Source organism: Apostichopus japonicus, chromosome 4, assembly GCF_037975245.1.
Source record: "Apostichopus japonicus isolate 1M-3 chromosome 4, ASM3797524v1, whole genome shotgun sequence".
NCBI classification, from domain to species: Eukaryota; Metazoa; Echinodermata; class Holothuroidea; order Aspidochirotida; family Stichopodidae; genus Apostichopus; species Apostichopus japonicus.
In genome coordinates, this window is record NC_092564.1 from 27,069,421 (window position 1) to 27,089,664 (window position 20,244).

At 36.0% G+C, this 20,244-nt stretch overlaps 2 protein-coding genes across 7 annotated transcripts in view; both read right to left on the reverse strand.

The window, feature by feature from the left end:
- Positions 1 to 8,335, reverse strand: part of LOC139967002 (ileal sodium/bile acid cotransporter-like) — a 57,526-nt gene extending 49,191 nt beyond the window's left edge. The window contains exons 1-2 of the mRNA XM_071970568.1: positions 7,557 to 8,335; positions 5,131 to 5,265 (exon numbers count right to left, since the gene is read on the reverse strand). Coding sequence (XP_071826669.1) covers positions 5,131 to 5,265; positions 7,557 to 7,642 — 221 coding nt within the window. The 5' untranslated portion in view covers positions 7,643 to 8,335. The remainder of the gene's footprint in view (positions 1 to 5,130; positions 5,266 to 7,556) is intronic.
- Positions 8,336 to 8,571: 236 nt separating this feature from the next.
- Positions 8,572 to 20,244, reverse strand: part of LOC139966999 (uncharacterized) — a 52,284-nt gene continuing 40,611 nt past the window's right edge. For 5 of the 6 annotated variants that reach the window (XM_071970561.1, XM_071970558.1, XM_071970556.1 and 2 more), the window contains 2 exons: positions 18,306 to 18,391; positions 8,572 to 15,080 (listed from right to left, as the gene is read on the reverse strand). In XM_071970561.1, the coding sequence (XP_071826662.1) occupies positions 14,254 to 15,080; positions 18,306 to 18,391 (913 nt within the window). In that variant the 3' untranslated portion in view covers positions 8,572 to 14,253. The remainder of the gene's footprint in view (positions 15,081 to 18,305; positions 18,392 to 20,244) is intronic. The other variant, XM_071970562.1, reaches the window with a different exon arrangement.

Below are 20,244 nucleotides of genomic sequence, written 5' to 3' on the forward strand. Positions count from 1 at the left end.
AAAAACAAAACCTTTTGGAAAAATGGCATACTTTACAGCATTAGTAAATTTAGTACACACATAGTGTTTAATTGAAGGCTCCTAATTGACTGTTAATCTACACGAAACTGCATTGCAAGTCCAACATTATCCCATATTATTTGCTCAGATAAAATTTCCGCTCCATCTTCCAAGTCACAAACCTTTTTCTCTTCGGTGAAAATGCCCCCCCTTTTTTTTTACTTTTTTTTATACTTTTCTTGACATTCTGAAGTGAAACTCATGACGAAGGTTATATTGCTGTTGTATACGCTTTCGCTGTTGAAGCATTACTAACGACTTCGACGTCACTTCGTGTAACGAAGAACATCGTTTGAAATATCTTTGGTGTAGATCAGATTCGCTTTTAGTAATTCAGTGTATTACCTTTATTTCGACCCATATATAAAAGCGCCATGTTATTATTCATGTTACGATCGTTGGTATATACCCTACTGTACTATCATACATTCTGTTGTTGTCATGGACACCATTTGAAGATAAATAGTATCATCTCTATGCCATTTTACTTGAGTAAAAGCCTTATCAAATTTTATTTGTGTAATATATATATAAATAGATATATAAATATATATGTCGCCAATGAATCACAATTTACTATGCCAATGGGGTTGAAAGCAGTAATTTACATTGTAGAGAATAAAAAGATTCGAAAACAATAAAAATACATGAGTAAAATTGTCTTCATTATTAGGAATTCTTTTGCCACTTTCTAGTAAAGTCTTCTTCTGTATTGCTGGTAACTTTAAACGAGTGTGGCTTAGTGTGCTTCCAGATACAATTAGGAGTTGTAAAGTAAATGTATCAGTCTTTCATTATCAGTCCATTTGAAGTTTCTGAGGTACTTATTCTCGCCAAATGTGTCAAGAAGCACTCAACTAGCCGAATTCGTATACTGACAACGTGCTACGATACGTAACTATAGCGTTATATGCACACACTGACAGGTCAGGCACACACATATACAACGGTTGTGAGCAAAGAACCAATCTGTGGGCGAGCCTAATTGCCCTCTTACAGAACTACAACTGAAGTAGCGTTTGAGACATAAGTCCTCTATGCAAGTACACTTGAGAACAACATATAAATATAGTTTACTTAAATTATCGCACTTAAATGGTCATTTAATTCATGATAAAACCATGTGGCTTTTCAGACTAATGCTTATCACTAAAGCTTATCCCTATCACTACCGCGCAGGAATGGTTGGGGGGGGGGAGGGGTGTCGTCACTTCGACATGAAAATTCAACATTTCGATGGATCCCCGAAATTGCACAGTTTATGTAGTATTCCGACAACAAAAGTAAAAATATCAAGAAAAGAGAAAGATAGAAGACGGATATTTGCAAATAATAACCAGAATGCAAAAATGCATTGTGGTTTCGATGATGTAACATTAGTAGTTTTCTTCATGAATCTGACGTAATGTATAGTGATAGTGTACATGTTGACAATGGTTTCGCGTTTTCACCTCTGATGACCCTAAATGACCTTTGACCTCCACCAAAAACAAAAGGCTTCTTCAACTCAATGTGGTACTTCTACACACTAAATTAGTGGTCGGCCCAAGCTTCCACTATTGAGATATCGTGATTACAAGGTTCGAATCCTGGTGACCCCAAATTACCTTTGCCGTCCACCAAAAACAATAAGCTTCTTTTACACAATGTGGTACTCCTACACACCAAATATTAGGTCTGCCCATGATTCTCTTCTTGAGATATCGTGTTTACGAGGTTTTCACAATTTGACAGCTGGTGACCCCAAATGACCTTTGAACTCCACCAAAAACAATGAGCTTCTATTACACAATGTGGTACTTCTGCACAACAAATATGAAATTGGTCTGACCTTCTTTTCTTGAGATATCGTGTTTACAAGGTTTTCACAATTTGACCCCTGGTTACCCCAAATGACCTTTGACCCCCACCACTTGGTGGTGGTACTTCTACACACTAAATATGAAATTGGTCTGAAATTCCCTTCTTGAGACATCGTGTTTACAAGCTGGGCGTCACAAACGCACTCACACACACACCCCCACACACATAAACATATACGCCATTATGAACGCAAATGTTACGATTATCATCGAAACCAAAAAGTAGCTAAATGCATGCCTAAACTCAAAGATAAAACAACTTATTTTGAAAACCGACGTCGAAACTTCGACTTACACTGTTTCACTTTCCAATCAAAAGCAAGTTGAAAATTGGGATAAAATGACGAAATTTCAGAAAAAGATTTCATTTTGATTGACGTAAATTAGTCTAACGTTTGGGAGGAGGAGCTAATAGTTCAGCATTTATAGCATAGATTATAGCACCTGCAGTTAACCATTCGATAACTTTGTTCCTCTTAACCTCTTAACGAGGTGATTCCGTATACCATACAAAAGGCGTCATATATCGGCAAACTGTACCTCTACTAGCCTAAATTCGACCTTAAACAAAACACCAACGTAAACGCATCTGCATCATCTTAGTGAGATAAATCCCACCAATTGATAACCTTTGTTACGTTTCCTGAGGGAGTGTCAGTCGGAGGTCAGAACAAAACTAAAGTTAACCAACACTGTTACGACAGTTCTTTAAAGTCCGTCTCATGATTTGAGAAGATATGAAGTTATCAAGGATAACCTCGTAATGAAAGTATACGTTATTTTATGAATGTTTTCTCAGATAATGAGTTCAAGACTCTCACAGATGTAAAACCACTTTATGTTGGTGTGTTCCATTTATCAATTAGTACAGTTGGTCCGTTTAAGATATACCCCTCCGAGTCGTTCATCGATCTCTTGCGCATGACTTAGATCACCTACTTTAAAACCATGCAAGTAGTTGCATTTGCAGCATAATTTCTCTCGACATCAAATACGATTGAATAACACCATTTTGCCAGACTGGTGCTATAAACCTACTATAAGGGTTAACTTGAATTATACCTATTTTCAAGAATCTGTTGCTGTAGATTTTCCCGCTTATCAATAACTACTTAGGTTATAGTTATACTGGTTAGTTTGACATTTTAGGCAATAGTCGAAAGTGGGATATTTATCCTTGATACAAACCAAGTGAAGTAACGTAGAGAACATCTTCCGAATAGCTGTGGCAGGCTTTTTGCACCTTTTTTTAAATTAACAAACGTAATCATTAACAGCTGTCACAGATGGAAATGCTAAGTGGTTGTTAATATACTAATATATTCACTGCGATATGTTACCAACTGTCTTAGAAATGTTAGATGATACTTACTGGAGTTTGGTGATGCAAGAGTTTGTAAATTATGTAAATGACAACCTATACTCACTTTCAACATTTTTCTGAAGTATGTTGGATTAGGTGCTCACTCGACTCAGTTTTGCAGTAAATCGTTCAATTGATCATTTTTCACATTACATCGATTTAATATGTTTGTTGGAAAATATTGACTTATTCAGATCAAAAGTAAGAACTGTCCTAATTCTGTGGCAAACAAAATTGTTGCTTTAATAATATCGATATATTTTATTGAACATTTTTTGTGTGCAGATGATTGTTGAATGTTAGGAGGGAGAAAATTAATGAATATATGGTGTTCATTGTTGGACTGATGATATTTTGGTAAACAATAACTCAATTTGTTTGTAAATGATGAGCAAGATCGCAGAGTTCTTCATTTTGTAATTGCGAATTACTAACGTTTATACTGTAAAATAGTGACTAATCAAAATTATTAAATTAATTACGGAAACATATAAACATATCAGTTACACCTTAACGTTTCCACAATAATACAATTATGCTAGGTTAATATCACTAAAAGTATATATTTTTACGGGTCGATTGGTTTACGTGGATTATTCTATTTGTATTGGTGGAAGGGAATTTAATTTCAATATTACAGACAGACTAAAAGTTATTTGGTTTATTTTCAGAATAACATGTGACATTTGAATGATTTTAACCCTGTAAAGTATAGTATTGCCGCAAAATCTAATTCTACAAAGTAAACTACAATAATCTCCTTTCAGTTGGGAGTTTGGTTTTAGAACATTATTTCAGTTGCGATTAACACATAAACGTAAACTAACGACCTAAAACAGAGACACAATATCCATTTCGGAGAATAATACAGATACAATTAACAGTGCCATCTGTCTGTTATTAAGTTTTTATTTTGTAAACCTTAACAAAAATACCCGGTTTCACGAAATTGATGGTTCACAGTAAAGCATCGTGCTTATTATTTTCGATTGCCAAGCTAGATTTGTCAATGTCACCAACTTTGGGGAACTTCATTTCTCATCCGAAAGCCAAATCGTGTAGCATGCAATATTGAATGAGATGCACATTGTACGGTTATGAACAATACTATTTAACTTTACGTGTAAGTTGTAATCCATAAGCTCTTGCGGGGTTCTCCCACATTTGCGGTCGCTTAAGCGTCGTAAAAAAACTGATGATGATGACGACGACGACGACGACGACGGTGACGACGACGATGATGACGATGATTAAGATGACGACGACGTGTGTGCATATATGGAATGAACACGATATATCTATTTATTGTCCAATTCGTCTTAAACCCTCATGTAAAGGAGAACGTGTAGACACGTTATAGGTATACATAATGCACTGCGCATATAGCTATATTTTAATCTCTTTATTGTGATCGTCAACCTGTGAGCATTCGATCGTTGCTTTACAGATCTCTATAAATTACGTTAATTCGCCTGAAGATATCTTCAGTTGATCATCATTCCAAAGGTCATATTTTGGCCACTCAAGTAAATTCATATTGAGTTGGTTTCATAGTCATGACATTACTCGAGAGTGTTAGCCTTAAAGGTTTCCCTTGTGAATAAGATATTACCTACAAACTAAGAAATTTACATCACTCAGTCGTTTGGATGAAAGGATAAGCCTAAAAATCTTTGTCAAGCCACGAATGCAACTATATGTAGGATGACTTAAGTAATTGTGGAAAATAGGGAATGGTATTGTGACATCCTTTCCTTATGTCGTGAAATAGATTAAGAATGGAAGCAAATAAACGTTGCCAAGAAAAAAGAAGCGTAAAGGCAAAGAATATAAAACTATACTGACGCCTTTGGAATAAACGTAGACAGGTGAGCCGATGAAGCCACGTCTCTCCTGACCTTATTCCATCCCATCTTCTTAAGACTCATCCTTTCTCTCTTCTGGGTCTGAATGTTTGTTACCGGTTTTAGGCTACATAGCCTAAATGATTTTAACAAAGAATTCGTGAAAAAGAAATGTGTACATGTTTCATGAAATGCACAAATAACTTACGTTATTTTGACCAGTTCGGTTCTCTAAAACTATCCACCAACCCCGTTTCCCACTTGTCAACCATTGAAATTCATCCTTGTATATACATCGATGTATCATTTCATTCCATGTCTTCCATAAATCAAAGGTCTATTTGTCAATATTATCTATATGTATACCGTACTTTATACGGTATAAGGTAATTTCTTAGTGTAGCTCTAATGTAATAAAACGTCCCTCATGTAAATGTTGAGTGTATGACTTCCAGGTATGATAAAGGAAAAGAAGCATATTATATTTACAGTACTCCCTATTGTTTCTCTGAGATTTAGGTTGATAATATATATCTCTTTGCTAAAAACTAAAGCTAATTAGCTTTAATTTTCGAGTTTAATTCCAACCAGTCAAGAAGCATTTCTTGATGTCGTAACAATGTTCGCTTGGGCTTGCCATCAATAAACAAAAGTATCTAGGGCCAAATATTTTGGAAGCAAAGAAAGTCGCTAACTTATCCCTGGTTATATACAGCCATCTTTTAGTGAAAAAAAAGCATATAACGGGATGTTATACTTGACTGAACACATTGCAAAAATCCTCGGTGAGTTTGGAGATATGGAGCAACCTATAAGCTGCTGATGACTAAATGTTAATTATTCATTAATAGAATGTGAATTATGCAGCGGAATCTTTCGGATAATGTAACGGGAAGCGAATTCGATTTAACTCCAAATTTTGACCTCAGCTGTGTGGATAATTATCCAAAGGTAACACATCGGCAACGGAGATAATAGACAATAAATTTCAGTTAAAGAAAAAAGACAAGAAATATGACTAAGGAAGAACATGCAGAACCTTGAACAAGAAAATAAACTGACAAGTATACTGACGACAAAATATGACTATAAATATAAAGACATCCCGAAACGGTGGTCTGGAGTTGCATATATCCTTACTCTAAATGATTCGCCCGTTTTTAAGTTTGTATCCATAGTATATTCTTTCCCTTCTTTCTGACACATCTGAGTGTCTTGTACATGCATGTATTCTAAGTAGTACAGAGATATCTGATTATATTATCACTGGCATAAAAAAACGCAGTCTTCCGAAAATATAAAGAAAACATAACAACTTTATAATCAACATCCGTCCTGCCTCAAGATACGGGATGAGATTACAGATTAATAAAAGAAGACCTTGTCAATACTTGGTATTGACGTCAATGGGACTAGCTCTACATGTATCCTCTTTATAGGCATGAGAGGAATAGATCAAATGACGCATGCGCAATTCAACATCCTGCAAAATCTAATATGCTGTAATACGATTCGTAGGCTTGAAGGCATTTTGGGGTTTATTTTAACAAAGATATGAATCATTGGAATCAGCTTGGATGTTTCCCTCAAGGAAGACTAGACGCTGATTATAAATAATTATATATATATATATATATATATATATATATATATATATATATATATATATATATATATTTATATATATATATATTTATATATATATATATATGTGTGTGTGTGTGTGTGCGTGTGTGTGTGAATAACATCAATGCAAGTGAATGGCAGATGCATTCCACTCTTTTGTATCTGTACTATAGCCTTTACCGTAATCCGTCATAAAAGGTATTGAAACTGCGCCACTATCAGCGAAGATACATCTAAGGAAATTGCATACCAATGGGTTAAATCTTTTCTTCAGTCAAAAGTCTTAAGTGTGTCATAATTGAACCCATGCATTACCAAGCTTCTTTGTTGCTTATCTCATTCACATTAAACGATTCATCCCGTCTACTTCGAACAAGTATTCATTGCGACTAAGACATTGAATGCTGTATTTGAACGTACGTTTCATACAGTTAGCCTATACGCCTGTTAAAAAAAATCAGCTTGATCGTGGACTGGAAATGGAATGTCGATCCTCCACTCAGGCCACGGTTTACTCCCTCAATAATAAGAAAAAGGGTTGTTTAGAGGAACCATACAGCTGCCGTCAGGAGTAAAGTTCTGCTTCCATACCATTACTGAGATTTAAATTATCTGGCTCCTTAAATGAGGAGAAAAATTTGTATTTGTCCCCGACCCCTCACATCACGAAGGCTGGCTAAGGGCCTGTTCCAGCCCCTCCCCTCCTCACAGGGTATAACAAGCGATAAATAACTTAAGGATTCGAGTTAATTTGTCCCAAATGTATCAGCCTTTCACCCAGCAACGAATGAAGGTACTCACCGGCAGGAGGCTAATGACTGGTTCCAAATTCCAAATTGAGAAAAATAATAAATGATAGCATCCAACGATCCATTACTAGTGCCCATTAGCCAGGTGTGTAATTATTCCTCAAAATCCTTTCGTATGATGTATCTCTTATACTTTCAATTGAAAGTTCTCTCCATTTATAGCTACTGCAGTCCGGTAATCATCGATAAAGTTGGTCTCTAAAACAAGGCCCGAAAAAAATGCCGGGAGAACAAAGTTCAAACTGATACTACCAGTTACTAATTGTTTCGGTCTCCACACGTCAAAACGCGACGTAGTGTTTGTTTACATTAAAAACCTACTAAAATCACAGCTCTTAGATCACCGTAGTATAAAGGTGTACATTAGGAGTCAGCTGAACACATGAACATTCATCGTCATTGAAACACCTGCGTCTTTAATTTATTCTTTTATTCAACACCTTTGTAGGGGGTATTATCCTTTTGTTAATTATATTGTGCCGGAAGTGTCCTTTCACGCACGTGTATTTACAGTACGCCCCCAATTTATCTCAATACTGCCTTTCACATTTTATTGCTTAATTCATTAAATTAGTTACTACGTTATCTTTTGAAAATTGTGCAATTTTCCCTATTATTGTTTATTTTCATATTTGCCTTGATTACATCACAAACGTAACATACAGTCCGCTACGTCATTACTATAACTATAGTTATTTGAACTCAATTCTCGTCCCGTTTGGTTGTATACCAACACTCCTTGTAAACAGAAACGAGTGTTACAATGCCGATGACGTCAGTGATCAGTCAGTTAACTCAAAACCGATGAAGTATATTTGCCCTCATTTCTAACCCCGTTGCACTATTACACCAATGTACATCAGCTGAAATTAGGAATTAATGTCAACAAACATAAATAATACCCAAATATACAAAGACAATTGGAACTTTTCTCTTTAATATTTCCAAAGTAACATTCATATCAAAAACACGTGACAATATTTTGTATCAAATTTCGCAATTCTGAATTCTATTTGCAGTGTGCATTAGCCAATAATATTGCTGGCAGTAACTTTTTTGTTTATAAAAGAACGAATTAATGTACAATTATCCAGTACTCCCCATTGATCATTCTCACGCTCATTAAAACAACTCTTTCAAAAATCATGGTTAAGTTCAATACAAACGCCTTCATAAAACAATACAGATTGATATCCTTGACCTAAGTAAAGTGCTCAAAATGGAAAATGTTATACATAAAAGAAAAAACAGAAAACAATAAAGAAAAAAATAAAGACATAAAGATGATAAAAGAAGGCAATAACACTATAATTAAACAACTGTTTGTCAACTAAACCATATGCAATCATTTTCCAAAGAAAATAATTTCAACAGACAACACCCTAATCCTCGAATACGCAAATGATTGCTGAAAGGTCAATTAATTCTCTCAGTAGTAAAGAAAAACATTAAGATTTCTCTTGCACAAACAAAACAAAATTAGGTCAACTGACAGATCAGAGGCACTTTCACCTTTCTGAAATATACGTCAAGCAGAAAACAGAAAACACTTCGTCTTTTTCTTTCGCATAAATTTTTTGAATCATATTTTGCAGATGAGACGAAGGAAATTGGCTTACCAGCGTCAAATCGCTGCTTATGGGGTTGTTGATCTGCTGATCTCCTACGGGCAGAAAACAACCATAATAAGCTTTGACGCATTTCCGACGGAACGTTTACCTCTACAATGTACTCTTAGTTTCCCCCCACCTTTACGCTTTCCAGTTAAATATGGCGAAGCCCGTGAGCAATATCCATCCTAGAATAGCGGTAATACGCATACACACACACTAGTCACCCAGCATGTGGTCGAAGCTCTGACTTGAGAAAATCGGCACTACACTAGCTAGTCCAGCCACTTCGACTGATGAAAGGGAAATAATATTCATAATATTAATAATATATATTTATTGGAAGGTTAACTAAAGTCTTGTATTGTAACCTGCACAAGAGGAAATTGCTATAATAATGGTCTGCTATTTTTATATCGAAATTAATTTTTACTGAAAGTAATACTTTAATGCATCCATCAACGATTGCCATTAGAAAATAAAAATGAGTATAAACTTTCAAATTAGTGATAAAAAGGTTTTCTGGTGAGTACTGTGGTGAGAGATAAGCCCAATCTGAAAACATCAAATTTGAAAAAGGTTTGTCAAAACATTTCTTGATGATTTGACTAACCAGCTTTGAATGAAATCATTCAGTGGATTATGCCAACTAATTCCTGCATTCTTTCTTCATATGCAGCCATTGTAAGTACAAAACGGGGGTAATCTAGTGACAGTGTTATTTATTTCAAGTTTGATTAAAAAGGTAAGGCTAGAGAAAACGAATAATTTGTTTTTTAAAAGTTAAAAATTTGACATAATTAATTTTGTATCCCTAAAATACAAATATGCAGCAAACTAGGTTGATTCTTCTTTCATGAAAACACAGGATTGCATGAAAGATGTGAAAAGTGCCTGACAACTGAATAAATGGGCAATTAACAAGAATGTCCTCAAGACTTAAGAAAAACAAGCATGAGAAATGATGAAGTCAGAAAAGAAAAGGGAAAAAAGATTCGAAAAATTATATAAAAGATTATGCAATACAGTAATCTTTGGCTGTTTGCTTCAAAAAAGCATGAAATGATAACGATATTTACAGTCAAGATGAAGAATTAATGTCAATCAATTATTTAAAAAAAAAAAAAGAAGACAATTAAATAAAAAAAAAGGAAATTTAAAGACAGCAATATTATGTACAACTGTCTAGTTGCAAATGAATTTTGAAGTAACAGTAAAGTATGAACAGTTTAATAATATCCTGTTATTTCATCACAAGATACTGATCCTTTCAATTTCTGAAACCACCCCCCCCCCCATCCCTCCCCCCTTGTCTGTTGTAAGAACTAGAATTGCTGCACTAATTTTAAATTTTCAAATATTTCAAAAGAATGGATGATTAAAACTAAGGCCATTATTATGCTGTTTTCTTCTCCACTGTAGTAACACAGTTGAGGACAAACAATTCTTTGAAGCTGTCAATTTGGTGTACACATACATAATGTACTTTGTTACATGTTTTTCAGTAATTTGATAAAGTAAATGACAGTATCTATACAATCTAAATTTATTCATTACACAACTGAAGCCCACAAGTCACTTGCATTTCAATATCAAGAATTAATTACTCGTCTATTGTTCTAAGGTTTCAATTTCATCGACAGGATGTGTCATCCGATTGGCCATTACAAAATCAGCTTCATTTCTTTTAATTTTGTTGGAAAAAACTAAAAGGTTCATAACATTTGCTCGATTCAAATGTTAAACTGTTTTGAAGATAGAGGATTCTTGTTTTCTAGGTAGAACTTCATGAAACTTCAGGTGAAATTAGATTTATATTAAAGATTAAATATATTAATATAATCCCCAAAGCTGGTTATAAGAGTGGCTACTACTAAGTGATACACCAATAGTCTTTGCCAGTATAAGTCACTTGTTTAATATTCAAGGTGTGAAAAGGTCAGATATGGTGGAGGGAATCAGTAGCTTGTTCTGACCAATATAATACAATTATGTCACTACAGCCAATAACCTATTACATCATACCAAGGATAATACAGGGTAGACAGTCTGTGCACTCACACACATAGATATGTGGGCTCCCGTTCCCCCCCTCCCCCTTCTCCTTCCCCCTCCTCTGGGCAATTAGAAACCTTAAACCTTGTGTAAGTCATGTATTTTTGTATGTCATTTTTGTATGGATGAATATATTTTTTTTTAGGGGACTTTGACACATGCGGGAGATAGGGGGGGGGGGGAGCCCCCAATAGCACCCTTATAACCTCACCACTGCCTCAACGTTCTTTTAAAAATGACATTCACTAACATGGCCAAATACAGATGAAACCTTATAATGGACAAGCAAAACTAGGAAGGAAAAAAAAAATTCTTAAAATGCAGTGCCAGGCACAAGAGGTTGAGGTTTAACACCTATTTCAGCTACTTCTATCTGTGATTGTTAAAGTTAAATATTACAGAAACACACATGCAGTATTCCACTGCGGTTTAAACTATTGCAAATCTTAGATAAAGCATACTGTATGTACACGGTGGAGGCGCCATAGCACTCATTCTTGTGTTCAAAACACTGGTGATGTTGAATTCACAACAAGAGATAAAATTGAAAACTATCAAAAGTGAAGGGAAAGAAAAGGAGAAAAAATAAAAACCGCATAAAAACAGAAGGAAATATAAATAAAACTGAATCTAAATACATCGATGGAAGCACATAGAGCTGATACCACACATAATTTCTTAACCCCAGCCTGAAGCAAGGATATTTATTTTTTAAAGAAACAACTGAAGTAGAAACTAAAGAAGTAAAAAACAAACCGCACATTAAAACAATCTTCTCTTTTTTTGCAAGCACCGGAAGGCAAATGGTAAAGAATTCTGCATATCTTTATATCGGAAGACATTTTATTCTATACAGGTTGAAGATTTTTGAACGTTTTCGGTAAAGTGTCATTGACATCAATCTGACTCCGTTGATAAGTTACAATACTTTGAAGTGCCGATTTATCTTAAAATCCTCGCAATGGATGTTGTCATAATATATCTCCACTGCCTGACATATACCCTTCTCTTCAAAACAACAGCTGCTACCAGATAACACAGCTGTAGACGCTACTATAAATGCGATGATACCAATAAAGGTTTCAGGGAAGTTGTAGGACAACATGGGGATGGAGAGAGTTTACATTTCTGTCATAAATTAGGTGTAATAGTTTAATTATTTAACAATTAAACTATTAAATCAGCAATAAGAAGTTAAACTTGACTTTAATTCACTGATTTTGAAGTTAGTTCGTAATCCAACAATTTGGTGGCAAGGTTCAATATAAATAATAATGATAGTGATTAATAATAATAATAGTGAGTGGTATGAAGTATTTTCAAACCTCTGAAGTGTGTTCACCCATTATGGTGCAACAACAGATAGAGCAACAACAAAAAGTACAAGTTTTCAAAGCCAGGATACTAGAACAATTCACACAATGTTCCCCCAAAAATAACCGTTTCAGTTAAGTTTAAAGTGAAACACTTCAGTGCAGAAACTACTACAATGAAAACCCTTACATTTGCTGCCACCGAAATGTTTACTGTTGGTTGCTCATGTAACAACACATCACAATTACTCCTCAGTTCTGGTTCAATAGCCCTGGAATGCAGCTAACATGATATTTACAATCTCCTCTATGGCCTCACTGTAGCGGTATTATTCATAGGTGCGATACCTGAAGATCGTTATTTAGACAGACAGTGCTTTGTTTGATATGCTGTATCAATATCATTCCTGTTGTTCATATGAATGTGTTTCCATGCAGTAGTTACTATGTTATCTATTTAATTTGAAAAAGTGTGGGGTCTCTTGTTTCAATCCATGAAATATTCTCAGACACTGAAGTCTGAGGTAAACAAACTCGGAAACAATGCAATTTCTTAGTATTTTTTCTTCTGTTGACACAGCATTCTAGGCTGAGAACCATCTAGTAAGTTTCCTGACATGATTGGACTTCTAGGCTCTGTACTCAATATTCAAGGTTTCCTTATAATGGGGAGGATAGGTTCTGTACCTTCTAGTGTGTTCCTTCCATGCAAAGGAGGCTACACTTTGAAGAAATGCCATATAATGGGACGGCTAGGCTCCGTCCCTTCCAGTGTATGTTGTCCATACATGGGAGGCCAGGCAATACTTTGTGCTATCTAGTATCTGATAAATTTCTACAGAAACTGTTGATTGAGCAACCACAATGTTTACAGTACGACATTTTACATAAAAGTTTATAACTTAATGTTTCACTTCAAGAACAGCTTTTGACATTTGTTTGCCAATATTTAGGCAACCAAATGAGCATTACTGAGAAGAAGATTAAAACTAATCAAACTAAGACAGAAGATAATTTAATCAGCAGATTACAAATGAATTGGATAAATATCCCCAACATTTTGCTATTACAATATGAATAACATGCAGAGGGCTAAAGGGCTGGAAACTGTAACAAATTTCGACTTAAACTTCACTACTTGAATTGAAAGTCAACCAGTCAAGCTAACGACCTACATTTCACTGTGGGTATCTGTGTATCAAAGAGTATCCAAAGAAATGACAAAATTCAACTCAAAAAGCTGCTTTAAGACCTGTTGTCCTGCAAATTTGAGTCGACCTTTGAATAAAAAAAGGGAAAAAGGTCAGAGTTAGGACCAAAGGCATGTTATATCACAGAGCACCTTTAAAAGATAGTATTCTGATGAGATGATTTCACTCAGTCTTCTTAAAACCTTCAGCTACAAGTCTGTAGCAGTGAAGGCACAAAATTAACATCTGTATGTCTCTATACATCTTCTACTGATTCCTTCCATTTAATGGTAGAACCATTTCTAGCAGTTCTTCTGGCTTTAAGTTCAGTCATGGCAGTACACTTCTTTTCTCTGTAAGGTACCCCACTGGTTCATTCATCAGCAACCATATCTCACCATCCAATTCAATTCCCACCTCCAAATCACTGAGAAACAGTCAGTATGGAGCATTTAAAACATATATTAACATATATTACCATACATTAACATATATATCTAGTAACAAGAAGATGCCTTGTGTTACTCTGTATCACTATTGTCATCTCTTCTCAATTGATCATATTGATTTTCTTCTACCACCTTCCTCTCGGGATTCCTCTTTGGTTCGTAGTTCAGTTTACAGTACCCTTTCGGTACTGTTATCCCTAACCGGGAGTAACTAGGATCTCCGGTCTCTGCTTCTCTATCGAAAGAATGTCCTAAATGTTGGTACTCGGACGATTTATCTTTGTCATCGAAGTCGACCTGAGCATAGATTGGAAAGTTTCTCTTTCCCTTGGCCTCAGAGTCGCTATTGCCAGAGTCTTCTTCGCTGCCCGATGCGAGCTTCTCGTAACCCCCTGTAGCACAATCTGATGGTTCTAAACCCCCAACGGCACCCTCACAAAAGCCAGAGTCTGTGGGCTTCTCCGTCCCATCGGCCGCTCTACGAGAGGAGCCCCCCTGGCGACTGAAGTCTTTCTCACCTGCATTCCAATCTTTCGAAACTTCTTTCTTTAAATCATCGTCTCCAGTAAGACTGACGGCTTTCACATCAATCGGCTCTTCGTAATTCGAAGTCTTAAACTTGTCCTTGTTCAGAGCCTCTTTTTCATTAAAGATATTTCTATTCAATTTTATACCCTTTGGTAATTTACTGAAATTGTCAAGATTTTGACCGGCTTCTTTTGTGTAGAATCGCTGGGCATCCACGTCTAAGTTCGTAGATTTGCGGGGGTTCGGTTTCATCAGTGGTACGCTGGCATTTTCTGAATCTTTCGGCCTTCGGAAAGAGTTTGATATATGCTCTTCTGTGTTTTCACTCTCCACGAGAGGTGTGTTGGCAGCGACAAATTCAGGCTCACCTACGGAGACGACAAAAAATAGGACATAGAACAGATGGTTTGGTCAAACATTGCAATGTGACATATACACTGTCAACTACAATACGTACCACACACGCTGAACACTAGCTTGTCAACTTTTGTTGTTTCCCATCCCAAAGTGTTACAAATGTTCACGACGTGAAAGACCAATTAAAATTTATCTCAAAGTATGTCACAGAGAATGTTGTTGGTTAACCTCCACTTTAACTTAACTACCAAGTATCTTGTTTCAATGTGCATGCTGCAAGACATTGGATGAAGGGTGTTGATAAAAATCAGGCTTCCCCAAAAGATTGAGACTAGAATAGCACATGCTTCAAGAGCATTTGGGTTATCAGACTTTGTGATTATCCAATTAAGAATAGCTCCATCTGTCACTTTTTGCACCTTTTGTTAGCAAAAGGCGACTTGAGCATATTAACTGATAATAAAATCACCAAGAAAAACAGACGAGCACGACGCACGCTTCACTTCTTAAATATATTCCAATGGTAACATTAATCAGCAAAGCTCACTCAAGAAAGGGCATTTTGTTTAAAACTGTAAATAATATTGTAGTTAAGTACTGTGCCCTAATGTTGAAAACCTAAGTGAAATATAATGAAAAATTGCCCTTTTTGGAGGAAAACATTCAAATAATTGGAATTTGTGGTACAGAATGCACTGAGGATCACTTTTGTAGCAAAGTTTGGTAAACTTTGTGGTTTACCCCTCAAATCAAAGTCACATGTTCCACTCCTCCTCCAAGGTTTGTTCCTCCCCCCCCCCCCCTTCTCATATTCCTACACTAGATTTAACCCTTTTCTGCCACATCTGCCCTTAGGTTAACTGGAGCTAGAAGAACAGTTTTGACGAAGGTACTAAAACTTACTACACAAAGGATTATCATTAGGGCCAAAACTAAGGAGTTAACTTCCTTTTCACATTTATACAAAAATGTTCCAAAATTTTTTATACCAAATATCTTAAAAGCCAGTTATAAAAATGAGAGACTATGACCTGCAATCAATGCCATTTTTCCTTGGAGAGATTAACTTTGAAGCACTAAACTTCTGTTAACAGTCAACAACTTTCATTGACTGGTGACTGGCTGACACAGTGGTGAGTCTGGTGGAATCGAGCAAGTCCGGTCAAGAGGTAAAATACAGACCATATGACCCAATGTGCTCCATGTGACTGTAACATCAAACCATTTGTACAATCCTCGTTCGCAATCATTTTTATGACTGTGTCACACCCCCTTCACATTCCTTCTGTGCACAACAATGGTAATGTTGTAGGTCACAGTATGAGAGTACTCTTGTATCGTGTGTCGTACAAGCGATCAGACACTTGTACCTTGCATTAATACGTAACCATCTCTTCAACGATGATAGCTAAGAGAATTTTTCTTGCAACATTAAACATCACGAGAAGCATTCCCAACCAAAGACTAAGATCATCAGAATACAAAAAATCATTTACATCAACTCTCTCATAAATCTAGAGCAGAAGTGAATATTCTTCTTCAGTTTCCCGTTTGCTAATAAAAGTAATTATTCGGGAGAGAGAGAGCTTCCTCCGCCGAGGGGCGAGCGATTTTACTTCAGCGCTTCCTTATCCTTGACCACGAAAAACATCGGCGATAACAAGTGGAGAGGATACAGAGCAGAAGTACTTCAAACTGCAATCACAGAATCAAGGAGTGAACGGAAACAAAAAAATAAGAGGGTGATATTTGGAAACTAGGTCGGAAGGCAGCCCTGACGTCAGATTTAGAGTTGTAAGGGTTCAAGTCATTTTGATATTGACTGTTCCCCTCTGTAACTATTTTAAAAGCCAGTGAGAATTCCTTGCCTTGATGAAAAGATTGTCAACTTTGCCTTCCTTTATTTTGTTTTTTTAATGTTGTACCAAAAAGAGCTGCTAGAGTGTAAGTCTTCTTGACTGCTGTGTCAAAAGCAGCAGTTGGACCTCGTTCGCATGAAATGTTAACAAACCTACATGAAACAGATGGAATTGAGACGTTGATATTATAGCAATCTTTCTGTGATTAATCATTCCATTCAGTGATGACAAGTTGTAAACCAATCAATCATGTTTGTCACATTTAGTAACAAGCACAACATGCTAACATACACAGGAGCCATAATTTAAATGACAGATTTTCTTCAGTTTTTGCTAATGTAACCTTGATAAGAGTTAAAGCTGATGAGATTCATTGTACTAACACAAATCTTCAGGTTTAACTCGACCTTGCTTTTAATGTTAGCACAATCCACTGGAAGCTCTTGTTTCACTTGAATTCTTACTAGAAATAATTTCTTATAGAAGTGCTACATGGATAATATTTTTGTTTTCTCAGATGTGGACATCCACATTTACCCATGATTTGATCCAAGCTGGTAATGAGATCACAATATTATTAAAGGTTTGAAAGTGTGACCAGTCTGATCCCACCTCATAATGGGATCACATCACTGCTGATGGATCGACTTTACAAAGGATAACTGTGCACTCACTACTGTCCAGCTGCTAAGAGGATCATGATACTGTTTATTGGATCAATATTGTTGTTAAGGATAACTATACACACAAGTGTTGATCCCAACTGATGATGGGATCACATCACTGTCATAACTGTGCACTCACTAGTGTCCAGCGCTAAGAGGATCATGATACTGTTTATTGGATCAATATTGTTGTTAAGGATAACTATACACACACAAGTGTTGATCCCAACTGATGATGGGATCACATCACTGTGATAACTGTGCACTCACTACTCTCCAGCTGCTAAGAGGATCACAATACTGTTTATTGGATCAATATTGTTGTTAAGGATAACTATACACACAAGTGTTGATCCCAACTGATGATGGGATCACATCACTGTGATAACTGTGCACTCACTACTCTCCAGCTGCTAAGAGGATCACAATACTGTTTATTGGATCAATATTGTTGTTAAGGATAACTATACACACACAAGTGTTGATCCCAACTGATAATGGGATCACATCACTGTCATAACTGTGCACTCACTAGTGTCCAGCGCTAAGAGGATCATGATACTGTTTATTGGATCAATATTGTTGTTAAGGATAACTATACACACACAAGTGTTGATCCCAACTGATAATGGGATCAAAATAACTATGTAACTCTATGCACTCTCCATACTGCTGTTGGATCAATATTGTTAAGGATATTACTCTACAAACTCACCACTGCCTTGATCCTGGCTGGGAATGGGAATCACAACGATATTGTTGAGAGGCAACTCTACATGATCTGGCTGTGAGAAGTGATTTCTGTCAGTAAAAAGCAAACATTTGGTTTTGTCATTAAATCTAAAAACAAAAAAACAAAATAATATAACAAAACAAAACATAAAAAAATATAAACAAAAATAATGTAATATAAAAAAAATATAAAAAAATATTAAAAACAAAATAAAAAGTTCACTATTAAAATTGTAAACAAGCTTTCAAAAGCAGTTTGGACCAGGGCTACGATAGGGATATCAAAGTGATGAAGTGGAATGAACTTTAATGCAGGATAAGAACAATGTACCCAACTGACTTGTGTATATGTACATATCAAGGGAAACAATTAAAGTGTTGGAAAAATCTAATTTAGTGAATGATATGGGCACGGCAAATTTATGCCATGTTTACAAATTGCTGTTGGCATTTACTGTATTGAAATGACGGGGCACAACAAACATTTTACGGCTTTCCAAAAGGGCATGACTGCAATTTTCAAACTTTGAAAGTGCACCTATGTCACTTTTTTTGAGAGGGAACATGTGCATAAATAAAATAGATAGGAAGGTGTCCATTTTCATTTCCACACTTTCGGTTTAAGCATGTTCTCAGACATTTGATCGATATGTTAAAAGTGAAATGGGCAAGAACTTGATAAAATGGCACCTACAGCAACCAAATGGGACACAGGAGTTCTGGCCATCCGTTCGAGGGATTGCTAAGGGTAGTACAGTGACGAAGTACGGGTACTAACAGCATTTCGCCATCTATCAATAGATTTTGTTCAAGGCTCTGGATTTCACAGACTGAATTCTGCTTTCATGAACCAACTGGAAACTCAGATGACCTTTGACATCTTGGTCTGACTACTTATAACATCCTCAAGAGAGTAATTCTAACTTACGGTGGTTGTCGACAATCAACCAGGGTGGGTAACAATCAGCTACTGAAACTACTTAACCCGAAACAGTTTCAATTCTGACTCCAAAGACCTTAAAAGGACATTGCATTTCCTTTTCACCGTACAACTGTACATTGCACCTCAAATTGAACAAATTATTGTCAAAACCTCCTGGAGCAAATGGACTGAAATTCACAGAAATAATTTAATGTTATTCACAAGACCTCTTGACCTTTCATCTACATGAACTGTAGAGTTAATTTAATTTCCCAGTATGTACAAGAACTTGACAATCTGCAAGCCCCATTGGTCCAATACTCTGCATGAGACATCCTTCAACTGTTTGATGGACAGATAAGACAAACAAATAAAAACAGACAAATGCATACACAGACATCACAACAACTGTACATATCACTTGACTAATGCAAGTAATACATTTTGTGCCAAATTTCTCCAAATTGTTTTAACTTTCTGAGCAACAACTCACCAGTTAAATCTTGTATTATAAATTAAACTATCAAGGACACTTTCAATGTTATTTCAATAACCAGAATATATATATTTATATTTTGTTTCCTACTGAGTAGTGCCAAACAGACAAAATCCGAAGGAAACAATCTACTTGAAAACATCCAGGCACTTTGGATGGTAGAATGAGAAGGGCATTGACCAGAGGGGCCGGACATAGAGTGTGCACAGTGTTAAGAAGGTTACCAGGACATTCTAGAATGAGTGTGCTAAGGTTTGGAGAGACAGGTTAGCGAGGAGCGAAGTAAATTTTCCTCCTACTGAGTGGTGCCAAACATGCAACTTGAGAAATGTTTCCTTGTGCCAATGAAAGTAAGTTTGACACACAGTGAGTTTAAACTACAACAATTTAATGAACTTATTTTAAACTATCCGCCACCCTCCCCCCCCCCCCCAAGCTCAAACGATGGTACCATTTGGTCATTAGCTTTAATTCAAAGATGACTGACAAAATTATAGAAAACAG